The following is an 18,090-nucleotide window of genomic DNA, read 5'->3' on the forward strand; positions in this document are numbered from 1 at the left end:
CCTAACTTTCCCTAGCAGGTCAGTCCAGTTTCCCCGGCCACCACCCTCCTTATCAAATTTTACTCCTAAAATTTTTAAGTCAGTCGTTTTAAAATCCACATCCAATTGTCCTGTGTCTATGTTTCCCCACGGCCCAAAGAGCAGGGCCTCGGACTTACTCCTGTTAAGTTTAGCGCCCGAGGCCCGACCGTACCAGTCAGTCAAGTCCATTGCTCTTTGTAAAGATGTAATGTCAGTGGCTAAAATGGTCACGTCGTCCATATATAAAACGCAGGTCGCTGTCAGTCCACCGGTTCCAGGAACGTCCAGTCCTTTAATCCATTTATCCCTTCTCAAGATCTGTGCCAGTGGCTCAATGCATGCCACATACAGGAGGGGAGATAAAGGGCACCCCTGACGGACACCACTGCGTATATTTACCGCTTTTGATAAATGCCCATTTACCAAGATTTTGCTGACTAAGCCATTGTACAGCAGTCCCACCCAGGCTATAAACCTCCCTGGAAAACCCATTTTTTGCAGTACCCCAAACAGATACTGGTGCGAGACCCGGTCAAATGCTTTTTCAAAATCTAAATTTAGGACTACTAGCCTAATGTTTCTGTCTCTCGCATAACAGATGGCATCTCTAATCAGCACCAGGCTGTCCGTGATCTTCCTCCCAGGCACAGCACAAGCTTGATCCAGGTGGATTACGTCCTCTAAAACCTTTGACATTCGTGTTGCTAAAATTTTGCTAAAAAGCTTTACGTCGAAGTTCAAAAGTGTTAAAGGGCGCCAGTTTTTAAGTTCAGTCTTGTCTCCTTTTTTATGCAGTAGTGAAACTATCCCTAATCTAAAACTGTCAGGAAGTCTGTCAGAAGTCTCCAATTCTTTAAAAACTGTCAGTAACTCATGTGCTAAAATGTCCCAGAAAGTCAAATAAAACTCTAGGGGGAGTCCGTCCATTCCTGGGGACTTCCCCCTTTTAAAACCTTTAAGAGCATTTTGAATTTCTAAAACCGTAAAATCTTGGGATAAAAGCACATTTTTGTCACTTACCTTTTTCTCTACAAATTCTAAAACTTCCTGTAAAATGTCATTTTCCACTTCCTTTTTGTCATATAGGTTTTCATAAAAATCCGTAACCCCATTTAAAATGTCTTTTGTTGTGTGCACTTCCCTCCCCCCACATTTCAGAGATGTTATTGACCCTCCCCGTGTAATTATCTTTCTAAAAAAATATCTAGTGCACTTTTCTCCTTCTTCAATATCCCTCTCTCTGCTCCTTAAAATGACACCTTTACTAAGCGTTTCACTTAACACTGACATTTCCTTTTTCACTTCTTTAATATCTTCACTAAAATCATGTCCTTTGTTTAAAAGATTAAAATATCTTTGTAGTCTTTTTTGCAGCCCCACCATGCGTCTCTTTTCCTTATTTTTTCTAGTTTTCCCTACACTCCTAAAAAAACGTCTAGTTCTTTCTTTGACCATTTCCCACCACCGTGCCCGTGAATCATAAAAATCTTGCAAGGTCTGCCATTGGCTGAACTGCTCTCTGTATTCTTTAATAACATGTTCATCTTGCAATAGAGAGCAGTTCAGCTTCCACAGACCCCCCCCTACTGTCACATCCGTGGGAAAAGAAAGAGTACAAGACAACATTACATGATCAGAATAAAAAACAGGGGTTAATGTTGCATCAGTCGGCGGGCAGTGTCTTGTAAAGACATAGTCGATTCGAGAGGCCCTGGTGCCATCACCACTGAACCAGGTGAAGCCCTCCTCTCTTTGATGCATTGTTCTAAAACAGTCGACTAAATTAAAATCTTTTACAATGCCCTGCAATAAAACTGATGTCTTATCAACTTTAAAATCATCTCCTGCCCTTCTTCTATCTTTTTGGGTTAAAACACAATTAAAATCCCCTGCTACAACAAGAGGAACCCTACCTAGCATGTGGGGCTGTAAGTCCTCTAAAAGTTCATACCGGTCATTTTTATCAGTAAAACCATACACATTAAGAACCCTAAAATCTTTATCTAAAAAGGTCAAATTAACTAAAATTGCCCGCCCATCTCTCACCACAGTGCAGTCCTTCACCACTATGTGTGGATTATTTATTAAAATTGCAACCCCATCATTTTTGTTGCCATTTGAGCCACTCCATACGGATGGTCCCTGGGTCCACATCTCCTCCAGTTCCCTGTAACTACTTTTAAAAGGCAGAGCACACTCTTGCAGTAAAAACATATCAGATTTAACAGTTTTTAAAAATGATAGGACACTCTGTGCTCTTGTGGTGGACCTCACACTTCTCACATTGATAGTAGAGATAGTGAGAGCCATGAGCAATATGGTTAAAAGCAGTATGAACTTAAAAAGAACTTTTTAAAAACATGTTAAAAGACTACAAAAATAATTAAAATCATAATATTTCTTGAGATACCTGCTCCTCCTTGATCTCAACCAAATTTGAGTCCGGAGAGCAGGTTGGTGCTGCCCGAGAAGCCACAGAGGGTCCCTCTTGTGGCTCCTTGGGCGATGATGTTCTTAGCCTAATTTGAAGAAAAGATACCTCATTGGGGGATTCTTGGGGCCACACACGATCCAGATCTTCCAAAGAGGAACTATCTGGTTGCTGTGTGGCCCGAAGCTTTTTCTCCTCTGTCTTGGACAAAGGAGATCCCGCAGGCCTTTTCTGCACTTGAGCACTTGGGAGTGAACAATCAGTTTCACTCCCACTAGAATCAGTACTCACCTCAGGCACAGTAATCATGCTGGAAACCGTTTCATCATCATCATCACCTTCTTTCTCTTCCTCTCCTTGTTCAACCACATTTGACTCCGCCCCTGGGGCCACCCCACTTCCTTCAATTTGCCCAATCCCTGAGGCTGGCTGGGATTTTGAATTTCCCGCCAAAACCTCAGGGACCGCCTCCTCCTCCCTTTGTTCCAGTGTTTGTTGGACATGTGGGGCGGCCATCTTGGGTGCCTTAAGCTTGTTGGCAAAACTTTTTGGGCAATCTCTGTAGAGATGGTTTGAATCTCCACAAAGATTGCACCTCCTGCCATTGGTACATTCTTCAAAAGTATGACCAGTTTCTCTGCACTTCCCACATATTAATTCCTGGCATGCTTCAGCGAGATGCCCCATACTTCCACATTTCCTACACAGTTTGGGCATCCCCTGATAGTGAATGTAGCCCCTGTTTTCTCCCAGCACAATCATTGAAGGCAGATGTCTCAGGCCTAGGTAGCCCCCAGCGTCTTCCCATTGTTTGATGGGAATTCGCCAGGAGCAGTTCCAAATGCCATCCTCATCAAGCACCTTGATAGGTGGGCCACGAACAGTGCAAAATCTACCCAGCCAAACACAAATGTCTTCACCAGTTACTGTTTCATTAAACATCCTGACAATCACAGTTTTAAGTGTGTTATCAGAAAGCCTTTCCACAGTAAACATAGAAAACTGGGCCTTTACAACCTCAAATCTTTGCCAGAAATCAGTAAGCAAGGAAGCACTATTAAAACTCAAATCAAAGCCTTTGTTAAAAGGCAACGTCATCAAACAATTAATTTCTGTAGCTTTGAAGTCAAGGGCTTTTTGGACAAACTTCCTGGAGAAGTCAAGACGTGACATCCCCAGGAGCTTACCCTCAACTTCTTTAAATAAAAACCGCACGCTGTGGTGCCTCCGCACGCCGGCACGAGCAGCCGACATGTTGGAGGCACCAACAGCTTAAAATATACTAAAACACACACTAAAACCAATAAACAATTTAAAAATTCAAACTTACCTTGAAACGATCGTTGCACAAATGCAGTGTCTTCTTTAAAACCTGATAAAAGAGAAAAAAGCAAGCAAAAAGCAAGCAAAAAGCAGTATATACCTCCCTGCAGATATGTGGTTTAAGCTATAGAAAAGCTAAAACCTAAAAACCTGCAATGAGGCGATCACTCCCCCTTGTGGCCAGACACTTGATCTTAGCCAAAAGGCCGAGAAGCGATACCGCAATAGACGCAGCCAAAGGGGAGCCGGCGAAGGCGCTGGCTTTCGGGGTGGAGGCTAGCGGGCATTTAACTCTAATATGAAGTAGTATGTAATATGAAGGGTAGAGTGAAAAAAAAGTGTTAAAGTGTTTTAAACATCCAAATCTGTTCGTTTACTTTGTATTTTTTTCCTGTTTTCGAGTAAAAAAGAATTCTTAAATCGAGATGCATTTTCTTAAGCAAAGTGGCTTAGATTTTAAGTCTTGTTTACTGAAATAAATTCTAAAATGTAATAGGTTAAGGCCTAAATCAAGTAAAAATATATGCCAGTGGTTTAAGGGAAATAAACCTAAATTGAGTTTATTATTGCATTAAGTTGGAACAGAAATTAAGTTTATTTTTCTTACCCCACCGGCAGATATTTTTACTTGTTTTAAATATAAACCTGTTGCTTTTTAGAATTTATTTCAATTATTACAACACATAATATCTTAAGCCACTTTGCTTAACAAGTAAATGCATCTCGATTTAAGAATGGTCAGATATTTACTAGAAAACAAGACAAAAACTTCCAAACATGAATTTACAGACGGCTGGAAATTTTAAACAAAATAACTAGACATACCTATTCGGGTCTGCTCCCGTTTGCTGTGATGAAGGGGGTCTTAGTCCAAAGCACATTTTGAGGAATACTTACACATTTTACTTCTTATTTCTTTAGAATGAATTATTATTTATTTTCAATTACAAAGTATGCGATCTGATTTTCTATTTATTTATTTATTTAGCTTGTTGCACATTTGATTTGTTGCCGCATCATTCCGTGTTAATGTATTTCAATGTATTTGTTTATAAGCAAAAAGTGCGTTATTATAATTCATTATATAGCTGCGAAATATATAAAAGTATTCCCAGCAAACACAAAACGTTTTTATAACGTTTTTGTATTTGCTGGGTTGGCATCACTTTCTTTAGCTCACACAAAATTCTACCAAAAAACAGCATATCATTTTCTACTAAATAACTGCATACACTGTGGATTAAAAATGTCCGGAATGCGAACCTGGTAAAACCCAGGTAAAAAAAGCAAATAAAAAATAAACCATTTTGATTTAGCAAAAGTTTACAAATAAATGCACTCCCTGTACACAACAAGCACGTCTCGTTACCATTCATATTTTGCGTGATTTAAGTTTCGTCGCATACATTTTGGAATAAAATAAGGCTTTTAATGTATGCAGACTTCATTCTCCATTAAGGGCTTATCAATCATAATGAACGCTGTTAACTATTCTCATTGAATGGTCTAAATCCAATGCTGGTAAAGAAATCAAATGTCCATTTAAACGCAACAAGCAAACAGCTATGCTTCCAGGTCTGTCGACGTTGCTGTGGTTTTTCGACAGCTGTAATATGAAGGGTAGAGTGAAAAAAGTGTTTAAGTGTTTTAAACATCCAAATCTGTTCGTTTACTTGCTACTTTTTTCCTGTTTTCGAGTAAAAAAATAATTCTTAAATCGAGATGCATTTTCTTGTTAAGCAAAGTGGCTTAGATTTTAAGTCTTGTTTACTGAAATCAATTCTAAAATGTAATAGGTTAAGGCCTAAATCAAGTAAAAATATATGCCAGTGGGTTAAGGGAAATAAACCTAAATTGAGTTTATTATTGAATTAAGTTGAAACTGAAATTAAGTTTATTTTTCTTACCCCGCCGGCAGATATTTTTACTTGTTTTAAATATAAACCTGTTGATTTTTGTAATTTATTTCAATTATTACAATACATAACATCTTAAGCCACTTTGCGTAACAAGTAAATGCATCTCGATTTAAGAATTGTCAGATATTTACTAGAAAACAAGACAATAACAGCAAGACAGACCTTAATTTACTTTTTTCTTCCAAACATGAATTTACAGACGGCTGGAAATTTTAAATAAAACAACTAGACATACCTATTCGGGTCTGCTCCCGTTTGCTGTGATGAACGGGGTCTTGGTCCAAAGCACATTTTGAGGAATACTTACACATTTTATTTCTTATTTCTTTAGAATTAATTATTATTTATTTTCAATTACAAAGTATGCGATCTGATTTTCTAATCGCGGTGTGTTTTATTCCTCGTTTGCTTGCATGGATTTGCTTTATTTATTTTGCTTGTTGCATTTAAATGCACATTTGATTTGTTGCCGCATTATCCTGTGTTAATGTATTTCAACGTGCTCATAAACAAAAAGTGCGTTATTATAACCAATTATATAGCTGTGAAATATATAAAAGTATTCCCAAAAACCCAGGTAAAAAAGTAAAATAAAAAATAAACCATTTTGATTTAGCAAAAGTTTACAAATAAATGCACTCCCTGTACACAACAAGCACGTCTGGTTACCATTCATGTTTTGCATGATTTAAGTCTCGTCGCATACATGTTTGCGTAAGGATTTGATATTTATTTTTTGTGGAAGTTTATTAAACTAAAAGGCTTTGTATTTTTGCTCCGTGAGCCGCTTGGACGCTGTTTAAATAGTCATCGGGAGTTAACTGTATTTTGCTGTCCTGCAGTTTTTTTCTTTCTTTACGTGTGTATATAAGTGTATGTACCATTTATATAACTATTTCCACATGTAATATCTGAGCGGTGGTTTTTGAGACTTAAACAGAAGGCGAGAGTATGTTTGTGTGTTTTGGTTTATTTTTGGTTCGTCACTGCTTTTAAGAACTATGCACTGATTTGCTGTGTGGTTTGTCCCTTCTGTTAAAAAGTGGATTTAATCTAGTCTCTCCAATTGTGGGTAAATAACCGGTGGGCCGTAAATTTTATCTTTTAAATATTTTTAAGCACTTTCTGTAAAAAATAAATTTGTACTATTTTTGGAGAGTCACGTCTCTGTCTTTAATCCCATCCGAACCAGCAGGGTCCTTTTCATATTTTTGTAACTTTTTTGTTTGTTTATTTTTTCTCTTGGGTTCAATCTATTTTCCTGTGTGAATAAATAACCCAGGTGACCTAGTCGGTTCCTTTTCATACCTTTAACCAAAGGTTACACATGCAAGCAAACGAGGAATAACACATACGATTAGATCATCACGTCACATACTTTGGAATTAATAAGAAACAATTATTCAGTCTAAAGAAATGAGAAGTTAAACGTGTATGTACTTCTTCAAATGGGCACACTTTGGACAACGACCCCCGTCATTACAGTAAAATGTTTTCCCTACTTCCGGTCAAAGCCGCCATTTTGTGAAATGGGCATATAGGCGACGCTGGAGCATGCCGCCATTGTCTCTGTTCAACAAAACAATTGTGTTTATATATAGATCTATTCGATTTTTTTTCGATTTCAATCACCGAATACAAGGTACAACACGATGCCATCTGGCCCTTCTCTCTGGTTTATGTTTGTAAGGAAAATAGAGGGCGAAATTCCATTTCAGTCAAACATTCCTTCGTGCCACGCTGCTTTTTTTCTTTGAACGAAAAAAAAACCCGTGTGCTCCGCCTATACAATTCGTTTTCCTGTTTATGATTATTTTATGCTTAAAACAAGCAAATAAATCTGCCTAAAGGGTAAGAAAAAAAGTCGTGAACTTTTCCCATAAATACTATTTCAAGAAAAACTGTCCTACCCCACTGGCCGATTTTTTGCTTGTTTAAATTCACTTCGATTGCATGTATAAAAATATTGTCTACAAACTAGATCACCGGGCAGATGTTTATCTTTTTAGTATCCACCGAAGACACATGCGAACCTGCATATGGGCCAAACTTTTCCACAATACACATTCGTTGTGTGCACGCGCCATTGTCTTTGTTCAACGCGACAGCGTGCTCCGCCTAAATAATTTGACCCATTTTAACATGGGTTTGTTTCTCGTTGTTGTTTTTTCTTTGAAAACAATCTATATAGCGCTCTCCACAATCGTTTTGGTGTTAGCTTTACGTGGAATAGAAACACACAAAAGTACTGAGCGAACGAGAAACATATTATAGAACGCGCAACATCATATAGATCACGGATTGGAAACCAAACTGGCAACCACGCACAAAAGAAGCAAACTCTGGTTTTAAACTCACCTTATTTGTGCCCGGAAAGCGCCCGAGTCGATGAACGGAGTGGACGGAGCAAGCCTCGCTTCCATTTCCGAAGGTCAAAAATCCATTTAAACTTGTAGTCCCCGGTGTCCACTTGTTCTTGTCCAAAAAGCCGAGAAGCGATACCGCAATGGGAGCCGGAGAAGGCGCTGGCTGTCGGGATGGAGGTTAACGGGTCAGAGGTCTGGCACTGAAGGTCTGGGTCCATTCCTCACCGTGTGCATTTCACTCTATACGTGTAAAAAACATACAAATACATAAAATACATACAGAAACAGTTATCACTTACACAAAAAGAACATGATGGTAAAGCTTCAGTTAATTTGCTTGCTGATTGCTTTTTGCATGCACATAAAAAACTGAACAAAACTGATATACTAAACAAAATAGGCCCTAAAATTGAGGAACACCAGTTGTATAGCTATTTTTTAAATATGAAATAAGACAATAAATTACAAATAACATTTGAATGCCTGCAGCTTGTTCATGTCCACTCCACAAAAAAAAAACAGTGTGACCCTTCTATTTGGTTTCAAGTTTGAAAGTTTCGAACCTATGCAACACTCTTAAGACAAATGCTCCTAAAAAGTACCAAATAAGGGTTCCTCAGCATGTAACCACAGCAGAACCCGTTTTTTGGTACTATATGGAAACTTTTTATAAGGTTCTATAAAGAATCTTGCCTTGAAAAGTGCTCGCCTCAATGGTGCTATAAAAAAACATTAATTTATCAGCTGTCAGGAGTGACATTTTTGTTACTTATCCACTTTTTAATGTATAACACTTGATAAAGATTATTTATTGTCAATTCTTCACATGTTTCAAGCATACAAAGCAATCGAAATACAAGGTGCATCAGCATTCAGTTAATATGCCACCTGGAGCTGGAATCAGCTTTCAGAAGAGATCAGATGTGTTTCAACGGTAGACACTTTTAAATCTAGATGAAAAACACGACGGTTTAACTTTGCATTTACTGAATGATTTAAAACAGTACGAATGAAACAGTATAAAAGAATACAACAGTATGAACCTGTAGCTGGAATCAGCTTTCGGATGAGATCAGATGTGTTTCAACAGTAGGCACTTTTAAACCTAGATTAAAAACACATCAGTTTAACTTTGCATTTACTGAATGATTTAAAACAGTACGAATGAAACAGTATAAAAGAATACAACAGTATGAACCTGTAGCTGGAATCAGCTTTCAAATGAGATCAGATGTGTTTCAACAGTGGGCACTTTTAAACCTAGATTAAAGACACATCGATTTAACTTTGCATTTACTGAAGAATATAAAACAGTACGAATAAAACAGTATAAAAGAATACAACAGTATGATCGGTTTAACTTTGCATTTACTGAATGATTTAAAACAGTACGAATAAAACAGTATAAAAGAATACAACAGTATGAACCTGTAGCTGGAATCAGCTTTCAGATGAGATCAGATGTGTTTCAACAGTAGGCACTTTTAAATCTAGATTTAAAGACACATCGGTTTAACTTTGCATTTACTGAAGAATTTGAAACAGTACGAATGAAACAGTATAAAAGAATACAACAGTATAAACCTGTAGCTGGAATCAGCTTTCAGATGAGATCAGATGTGTTTCAACAGTAGGCACTTTTAAATCTAGATTAAAGACACAACGGTTTAACTTTGCATTTACTGAATAAACAGCACGAATAAAACATTATAAAAGAATACAACAGTATGATCGGTTTAACTTTGCATTTACTGAATGATTTAAAACAGAACGAATAAAACAGTATAAAAGAATACAACAGTATGAACCTGTAGCTGGAATCAGCTTTCAAATGAGATCAGATGTGTTTCAACAGAAGACACTTTTGAATCTAGATTAAAAACACATCGGTTTAACTTTGCATTTACTGAATGATTTAAAACAGTACGAATAAAACAGTATAAAAGAATACAACAGTATGATCGGTTTAACTTTGCATTTACTGAATGATTTAAAACAGTACGAATAAAACAGTATAAAAGAATACAACAGTATGATCGGTTTAACTTTGCATTTACTGAATGATTTAAAACAGTACGAATAAAACAGTATAAAAGAATACAACAGTATGAACCTGTATAGCTGGAATCAGCTTCAGATGAGATCAGATGTGTTTCAACAGTAGGCACTTTTAAATCTAGATTAAAAACACCATCGGTTTAACTTTGCATTTACTGAATGATTTAAAATAAAACAGTATAAAAGAATAAAACAGTATGAACCTTGCCTGTTATAAAGGGAATGAAGCTTACGGTATGGTGCTTACCTGCAGAAATAAAGTACAAAAAGAACACACAGAACTTCAATTTTCAACCTGTTTGTGATTACCACACAATCCCGTCACCTGGCTGTGGTCTTCATTTGGTGAACGGTTCTTCACTCATAATTGACCTATACAAGAAATAGAGAAGAATATTAAGCAATTCTGCTCTTACATTTAGATGTGCCCCAAGAACACAGACACACCGGCTCCAAAATGTTGAAACAGTACATTTCTGTTATTTTAATGAGGCAAATGTGTCAGCTTTAAAAGAATCATACCTTACCTTTTAAACAGGATGCGCACTGCATTAAATACCTTTACTCCCAGCATAAGCAAGCAATTTTCAAAATGCTTTAAAAGTAAATGGTGATTATTTTACTTGTTTGCCTGTTTTTGACTACCATAGAATCCTGTCGCCTGGATTCCAACCTATCATTTTCAGGCTTGTAAAGCAAATAATGAAATACATTATCATTGACTTCCATAGTAGGAAAAAAATATTTTGGAAGTATCGTGATAAATGATGAAGAAAATATTTTGAAAAATGATGGTTAGCACACAGTCGATGGTACCTATTAAATTTCATCATATTTTTTTATTCCTACTATGGAAGTCAATGGTCACTATCTGCTGTGGGTTTACCATCATTCCTCAAAATATCTTCTTTTGTGTTAATCAGAAAAAACGAACGCATACAGGTTTAAAACAACACGAGGATGAGTAAATGATGACAGAATTATCATTATTATAAATTGAAATATTTTCTTACTGCAAGTCATTTAGGTAATCAAGAAAATACTTTACCCGTTGTCTTTGCAAGTTAAACAAATACAGCTTTGCTTCCAGGTCTGTCGACGTTGTTGTGGTTTTTCGACAGCTGTAGTATGAAGGGTAGCGAATGAATGAATACATTGCACAAAAAATCCTTTTTAACTATGCAAATATCTAAAAAGTCTTAAAATAAGATGCATTATTTTGATGAGCAAAAGGACATAAGAAAATAAGCCTAGCCTTTCGGGAGAAAAAACATAAAATTTAAGTGAATTTGGGCTTAAAACAAGCAAATAAATCTGCCAAAGGGGTTAGAAACAAATCTAGATTTAAACACCTAATTCAAGAAAAATTGTCTTAGCCCATTGGCAGATTTGTTGGCTTGTTTTAATGTACATTCATGTACAATATTTCGTTTTGTCTTGTATTTCTAAGCATTTTGTACTGCCCAACGTTGTCTAGGTTGTTTAACGGTTGTCATTTTCTTTTAAAAGCTTTATAATTTATTAGTTTGGATGATTGCCATTCCTGAGAACCGCTTACATTGTAAGTAAAAGAATCATCTAAGCATTATTTTGTTGAATGTCTCTTAGACATGTAGCTGTTTGATTGTGGTTCTATTTAATGGCCAGTCTATACTTGGGGAACGGTCAAACGTCTATTAGATTTTCACTGACAGCCCAAATTAAGCCTTGTTTTAGCCTAGACACATATTCGCGGTCTATTAGAAGTTATGTAGTCGTTTAATAGCCGCTTTTTGATGACCAATGCGTTCTTGTGCCGTGGTTAGGCGTCTCTTGGATTTTCCGTAAAAAGACAAACGAATCTATTTTTAACACAAAGGCCAGGGGAGAGCGCGAACGCAGTCCCCCACTATCAGAAATTTTGCAGTCGAGATTCCCACATTTGGGGAATTCGCAAAGGGTCAGCACAACCGGAGTGCAATGGCTGAGCCTCGCCCTGGGTGAACCACCTTCATGATCATGGTATCTCCCCTGCCAGGTAAGTATGAGCAACAGCCTTTGAGGCCAGACGGCCGCATCTTCCTGTGACCGATCGCATCGACGGCGCCCCCGAAGGCCGTCCGACTACCATTTCATTACTGTGTGTGACCAGGTGGAAAGGCGCACGAAGCCAGGTCTGAAACCAAATATTCTTCGAGATCTACCCATTTTCCGTTTCCAGCCCGGTTAAACCGTGCAGAGAGAAAAACGTGAAACAATTTAAATCAAATGGATTTAAATAGCGCATTTCAATATATCGTTTCGTTATTACAAAGTAACTTTACGTGGAATAGAAACAAAGAAATGTACAGAGCAATCGAGAAACAACGAAAGCATAGCAATTTTAGAACGTGGATAAATAAAAACACAAGGGCTCAATGACTTACCCGTTGTCGTTGTGAGTTAAACAAATACAGCTATGCTTCCAGATCTGCCGACGTTGCTGTGGTTCTTCGACAGCTGTAGTACAGTGAAAAAAAAGTTTTCAGGTGTTTTGAACATCCCAATCTGTCTCGTTCGCTTTTTCAGCTGTGTCGATGATGTTTAAGTCGTCATCGTGTCACCTCCAAAATACGAATGCATACAGGTTGAAAACAACACGAGGATGAATAAATGATGACAGAGTTATCATTATAAATTAAAATATTTTCTTACTGCAAGTCATTTAGGTAATCAAGAAAATACTTTACCCGTTGTCTTAAACAAATACAGCTATGCTTCCAGGCGTGTCGACGTTGCTGTGGTTTTTCGACCGCTGTAGTATGAAGGGTAGTGGAAAAAAAGTTTTCAGGTGTTTTTAACATCCCAAACTGTCTCGTACGATTTTCTTGCGCCTTCAGCTGTGTCGAGGCTGTTTAATTCGTCCTGGTATCACCTCCGCAAACTGTAAGGAAAATAATTAAATACATTACAAAAACATTTCGTTATCAGCGTGTTCATTTCCATGCAAGCTTTTCGTTAAACCAATAATGCCAACGAATACACAGCACTTTTAAAACACACGAATTAAAAAACACTCTGTCATTCACGCACAAAAGAAACAAATTCTGTTTTTTACCTAACTTATTTGTCCCCGAGAAGGGGAGCGCACCGTTCATGGAAACACTGCAATACCACGTCGATGCATGGAGTGGAAGGAGCAAGCTCCGCTTCCATTTCCGAAGGTCAAAAATCCATTTAACGTATAGTCCCCGGGTAGGAGACGTATCAGACATTAAACTGATAAGAACAGATACTACACTTGATCTTAGCCAAAAGGCCGAGAAGCGATACCGCAATAGACGCAGCCAAAGGGGAGCCGGCGAAGGCGCTGGCTTTCGGGGTAGAGGCTAGCGGGCATTTAACTCTAATATGAAGTAGTATGTAATATGAAGGGTAGAGTGAAAAAAAAGTGTTAAAGTGTTTTAAACATCCAAATCTGTTCGTTTACTTTGTATTTTTTTCCTGTTTTCGAGTAAAAAAGAATTCTTAAATCGAGATGCATTTTCTTAAGCAAAGTGGCTTAGATTTTAAGTCTTGTTTACTGAAATAAATTCTAAAATGTAATAGGTTAAGGCCTAAATCAAGTAAAAATATATGCCAGTGGTTTAAGGGAAATAAACCTAAATTGAGTTTATTATTGCATTAAGTTGGAACAGAAATTAAGTTTATTTTTCTTACCCCACCGGCAGATATTTTTACTTGTTTTAAATATAAACCTGTTGCTTTTTAGAATTTATTTCAATTATTACAACACATAATATCTTAAGCCACTTTGCTTAACAAGTAAATGCATCTCGATTTAAGAATGGTCAGATATTTACTAGAAAACAAGACAAAAACTTCCAAACATGAATTTACAGACGGCTGGAAATTTTAAACAAAATAACTAGACATACCTATTCGGGTCTGCTCCCGTTTGCTGTGATGAAGGGGGTCTTAGTCCAAAGCACATTTTGAGGAATACTTACACATTTTACTTCTTATTTCTTTAGAATGAATTATTATTTATTTTCAATTACAAAGTATGCGATCTGATTTTCTATTTATTTATTTATTTAGCTTGTTGCACATTTGATTTGTTGCCGCATCATTCCGTGTTAATGTATTTCAATGTATTTGTTTATAAGCAAAAAGTGCGTTATTATAATTCATTATATAGCTGCGAAATATATAAAAGTATTCCCAGCAAACACAAAACGTTTTTATAACGTTTTTGTATTTGCTGGGTTGGCATCACTTTCTTTAGCTCACACAAAATTCTACCAAAAAACAGCATATCATTTTCTACTAAATAACTGCATACACTGTGGATTAAAAATGTCCGGAATGCGAACCTGGTAAAACCCAGGTAAAAAAAGCAAATAAAAAATAAACCATTTTGATTTAGCAAAAGTTTACAAATAAATGCACTCCCTGTACACAACAAGCACGTCTCGTTACCATTCATATTTTGCGTGATTTAAGTTTCGTCGCATACATTTTGGAATAAAATAAGGCTTTTAATGTATGCAGACTTCATTCTCCATTAAGGGCTTATCAATCATAATGAACGCTGTTAACTATTCTCATTGAATGGTCTAAATCCAATGCTGGTAAAGAAATCAAATGTCCATTTAAACGCAACAAGCAAACAGCTATGCTTCCAGGTCTGTCGACGTTGCTGTGGTTTTTCGACAGCTGTAATATGAAGGGTAGAGTGAAAAAAGTGTTTAAGTGTTTTAAACATCCAAATCTGTTCGTTTACTTGCTACTTTTTTCCTGTTTTCGAGTAAAAAAATAATTCTTAAATCGAGATGCATTTTCTTGTTAAGCAAAGTGGCTTAGATTTTAAGTCTTGTTTACTGAAATCAATTCTAAAATGTAATAGGTTAAGGCCTAAATCAAGTAAAAATATATGCCAGTGGGTTAAGGGAAATAAACCTAAATTGAGTTTATTATTGAATTAAGTTGAAACTGAAATTAAGTTTATTTTTCTTACCCCGCCGGCAGATATTTTTACTTGTTTTAAATATAAACCTGTTGATTTTTGTAATTTATTTCAATTATTACAATACATAACATCTTAAGCCACTTTGCGTAACAAGTAAATGCATCTCGATTTAAGAATTGTCAGATATTTACTAGAAAACAAGACAATAACAGCAAGACAGACCTTAATTTACTTTTTTCTTCCAAACATGAATTTACAGACGGCTGGAAATTTTAAATAAAACAACTAGACATACCTATTCGGGTCTGCTCCCGTTTGCTGTGATGAACGGGGTCTTGGTCCAAAGCACATTTTGAGGAATACTTACACATTTTACTTCTTATTTCTTTAGAATTAATTATTATTTATTTTCAATTACAAAGTATGCGATCTGATTTTCTAATCGCGGTGTGTTTTATTCCTCGTTTGCTTGCATGGATTTGCTTTATTTATTTTGCTTGTTGCATTTAAATGCACATTTGATTTGTTGCCGCATTATCCTGTGTTAATGTATTTCAACGTGCTCATAAACAAAAAGTGCGTTATTATAACCAATTATATAGCTGTGAAATATATAAAAGTATTCCCAAAAACCCAGGTAAAAAAGTAAAATAAAAAATAAACCATTTTGATTTAGCAAAAGTTTACAAATAAATGCACTCCCTGTACACAACAAGCACGTCTGGTTACCATTCATGTTTTGCATGATTTAAGTCTCGTCGCATACATGTTTGCGTAAGGATTTGATATTTATTTTTTGTGGAAGTTTATTAAACTAAAAGGCTTTGTATTTTTGCTCCGTGAGCCGCTTGGACGCTGTTTAAATAGTCATCGGGAGTTAACTGTATTTTGCTGTCCTGCAGTTTTTTTCTTTCTTTACGTGTGTATATAAGTGTATGTACCATTTATATAACTATTTCCACATGTAATATCTGAGCGGTGGTTTTTGAGACTTAAACAGAAGGCGAGAGTATGTTTGTGTGTTTTGGTTTATTTTTGGTTCGTCACTGCTTTTAAGAACTATGCACTGATTTGCTGTGTGGTTTGTCCCTTCTGTTAAAAAGTGGATTTAATCTAGTCTCTCCAATTGTGGGTAAATAACCGGTGGGCCGTAAATTTTATCTTTTAAATATTTTTAAGCACTTTCTGTAAAAAATAAATTTGTACTATTTTTGGAGAGTCACGTCTCTGTCTTTAATCCCATCCGAACCAGCAGGGTCCTTTTCATATTTTTGTAACTTTTTTGTTTGTTTATTTTTTCTCTTGGGTTCAATCTATTTTCCTGTGTGAATAAATAACCCAGGTGACCTAGTCGGTTCCTTTTCATACCTTTAACCAAAGGTTACACATGCAAGCAAACGAGGAATAACACATACGATTAGATCATCACGTCACATACTTTGGAATTAATAAGAAACAATTATTCAGTCTAAAGAAATGAGAAGTTAAACGTGTATGTACTTCTTCAAATGGGCACACTTTGGACAACGACCCCCGTCATTACAGTAAAACGTTTTCCCTACTTCCGGTCAAAGCCGCCATTTTGTGAAATGGGCATATAGGCGACGCTGGAGCATGCCGCCATTGTCTCTGTTCAACAAAACAATTGTGTTTATATATAGATCTATTCGATTTTTTTTCGATTTCAATCACCGAATACAAGGTACAACACGATGCCATCTGGCCCTTCTCTCTGGTTTATGTTTGTAAGGAAAATAGAGGGCGAAATTCCATTTCAGTCAAACATTCCTTCGTGCCACGCTGCTTTTTTTCTTTGAACGAAAAAAAAACCCGTGTGCTCCGCCTATACAATTCGTTTTCCTGTTTATGATTATTTTATGCTTAAAACAAGCAAATAAATCTGCCTAAAGGGTAAGAAAAAAAGTCGTGAACTTTTCCCATAAATACTATTTCAAGAAAAACTGTCCTACCCCACTGGCCGATTTTTTGCTTGTTTAAATTCACTTCGATTGCATATATAAAAATATTGTCTACAAACTAGATCACCGGGCAGATGTTTATCTTTTTAGTATCCACCGAAGACACATGCGAACCTGCATATGGGCCAAACTTTTCCACAATACACATTCGTTGTGTGCACGCGCCATTGTCTTTGTTCAACGCGACAGCGTGCTCCGCCTAAATAATTTGACCCATTTTAACATGGGTTTGTTTCTCGTTGTTGTTTTTTCTTTGAAAACAATCTATATAGCGCTCTCCACAATCGTTTTGGTGTTAGCTTTACGTGGAATAGAAACACACAAAAGTACTGAGCGAACGAGAAACATATTATAGAACGCGCAACATCATATAGATCACGGATTGGAAACCAAACTGGCAACCACGCACAAAAGAAGCAAACTCTGGTTTTAAACTCACCTTATTTGTGCCCGGAAAGCGCCCGAGTCGATGAACGGAGTGGACGGAGCAAGCCTCGCTTCCATTTCCGAAGGTCAAAAATCCATTTAAACTTGTAGTCCCCGGTGTCCACTTGTTCTTGTCCAAAAAGCCGAGAAGCGATACCGCAATGGGAGCCGGAGAAGGCGCTGGCTGTCGGGATGGAGGTTAACGGGTCAGAGGTCTGGCACTGAAGGTCTGGGTCCATTCCTCACCGTGTGCATTTCACTCTATACGTGTAAAAAACATACAAATACATAAAATACATACAGAAACAGTTATCACTTACACAAAAAGAACATGATGGTAAAGCTTCAGTTAATTTGCTTGCTGATTGCTTTTTGCATGCACATAAAAAACTGAACAAAACTGATATACTAAACAAAATAGGCCCTAAAATTGAGGAACACCAGTTGTATAGCTATTTTTTAAATATGAAATAAGACAATAAATTACAAATAACATTTGAATGCCTGCAGCTTGTTCATGTCCACTCCACAAAAAAAAAACAGTGTGACCCTTCTATTTGGTTTCAAGTTTGAAAGTTTCGAACCTATGCAACACTCTTAAGACAAATGCTCCTAAAAAGTACCAAATAAGGGTTCC

The 18,090-nt window shown here is 36.7% G+C and overlaps 1 protein-coding gene and 2 non-coding genes across 3 annotated transcripts; all 3 read right to left on the reverse strand.

Annotated features, from left to right (window-relative positions):
• Nucleotides 1–1,107: 1,107 nt before the first annotated feature.
• Nucleotides 1,108–17,686, reverse strand: LOC129435364 (uncharacterized). The gene is made up of 4 exons (XM_073865992.1): nt 17,467–17,686; nt 12,827–13,020; nt 12,524–12,596; nt 1,108–5,381 (listed from the first exon to the last, which is right to left on the reverse strand). Exon 4 carries the CDS (start codon nt 3,704–3,706, stop codon nt 2,411–2,413), a length of 1,296 nt encoding a protein of 431 aa, XP_073722093.1. The 5' UTR covers nt 3,707–5,381; nt 12,524–12,596; nt 12,827–13,020; nt 17,467–17,686; the 3' UTR covers nt 1,108–2,410.
• On the reverse strand, nt 11,979–12,143 carry LOC129435134 (U1 spliceosomal RNA). The gene has a single exon (XR_008641133.1). It is a non-coding gene; the product is annotated as a U1 spliceosomal RNA (small nuclear RNA).
• Nucleotides 13,217–13,407, reverse strand: LOC129435125 (U2 spliceosomal RNA). The gene has a single exon (XR_008641130.2). It is a non-coding gene; the product is annotated as a U2 spliceosomal RNA (small nuclear RNA).
• Nucleotides 17,687–18,090: the final 404 nt, after the last annotated feature.

Source organism: Misgurnus anguillicaudatus, unplaced genomic scaffold (assembly GCF_027580225.2).
Source record: "Misgurnus anguillicaudatus unplaced genomic scaffold, ASM2758022v2 HiC_scaffold_34, whole genome shotgun sequence".
Classification (NCBI taxonomy): Eukaryota; Metazoa; Chordata; class Actinopteri; order Cypriniformes; family Cobitidae; genus Misgurnus; species Misgurnus anguillicaudatus.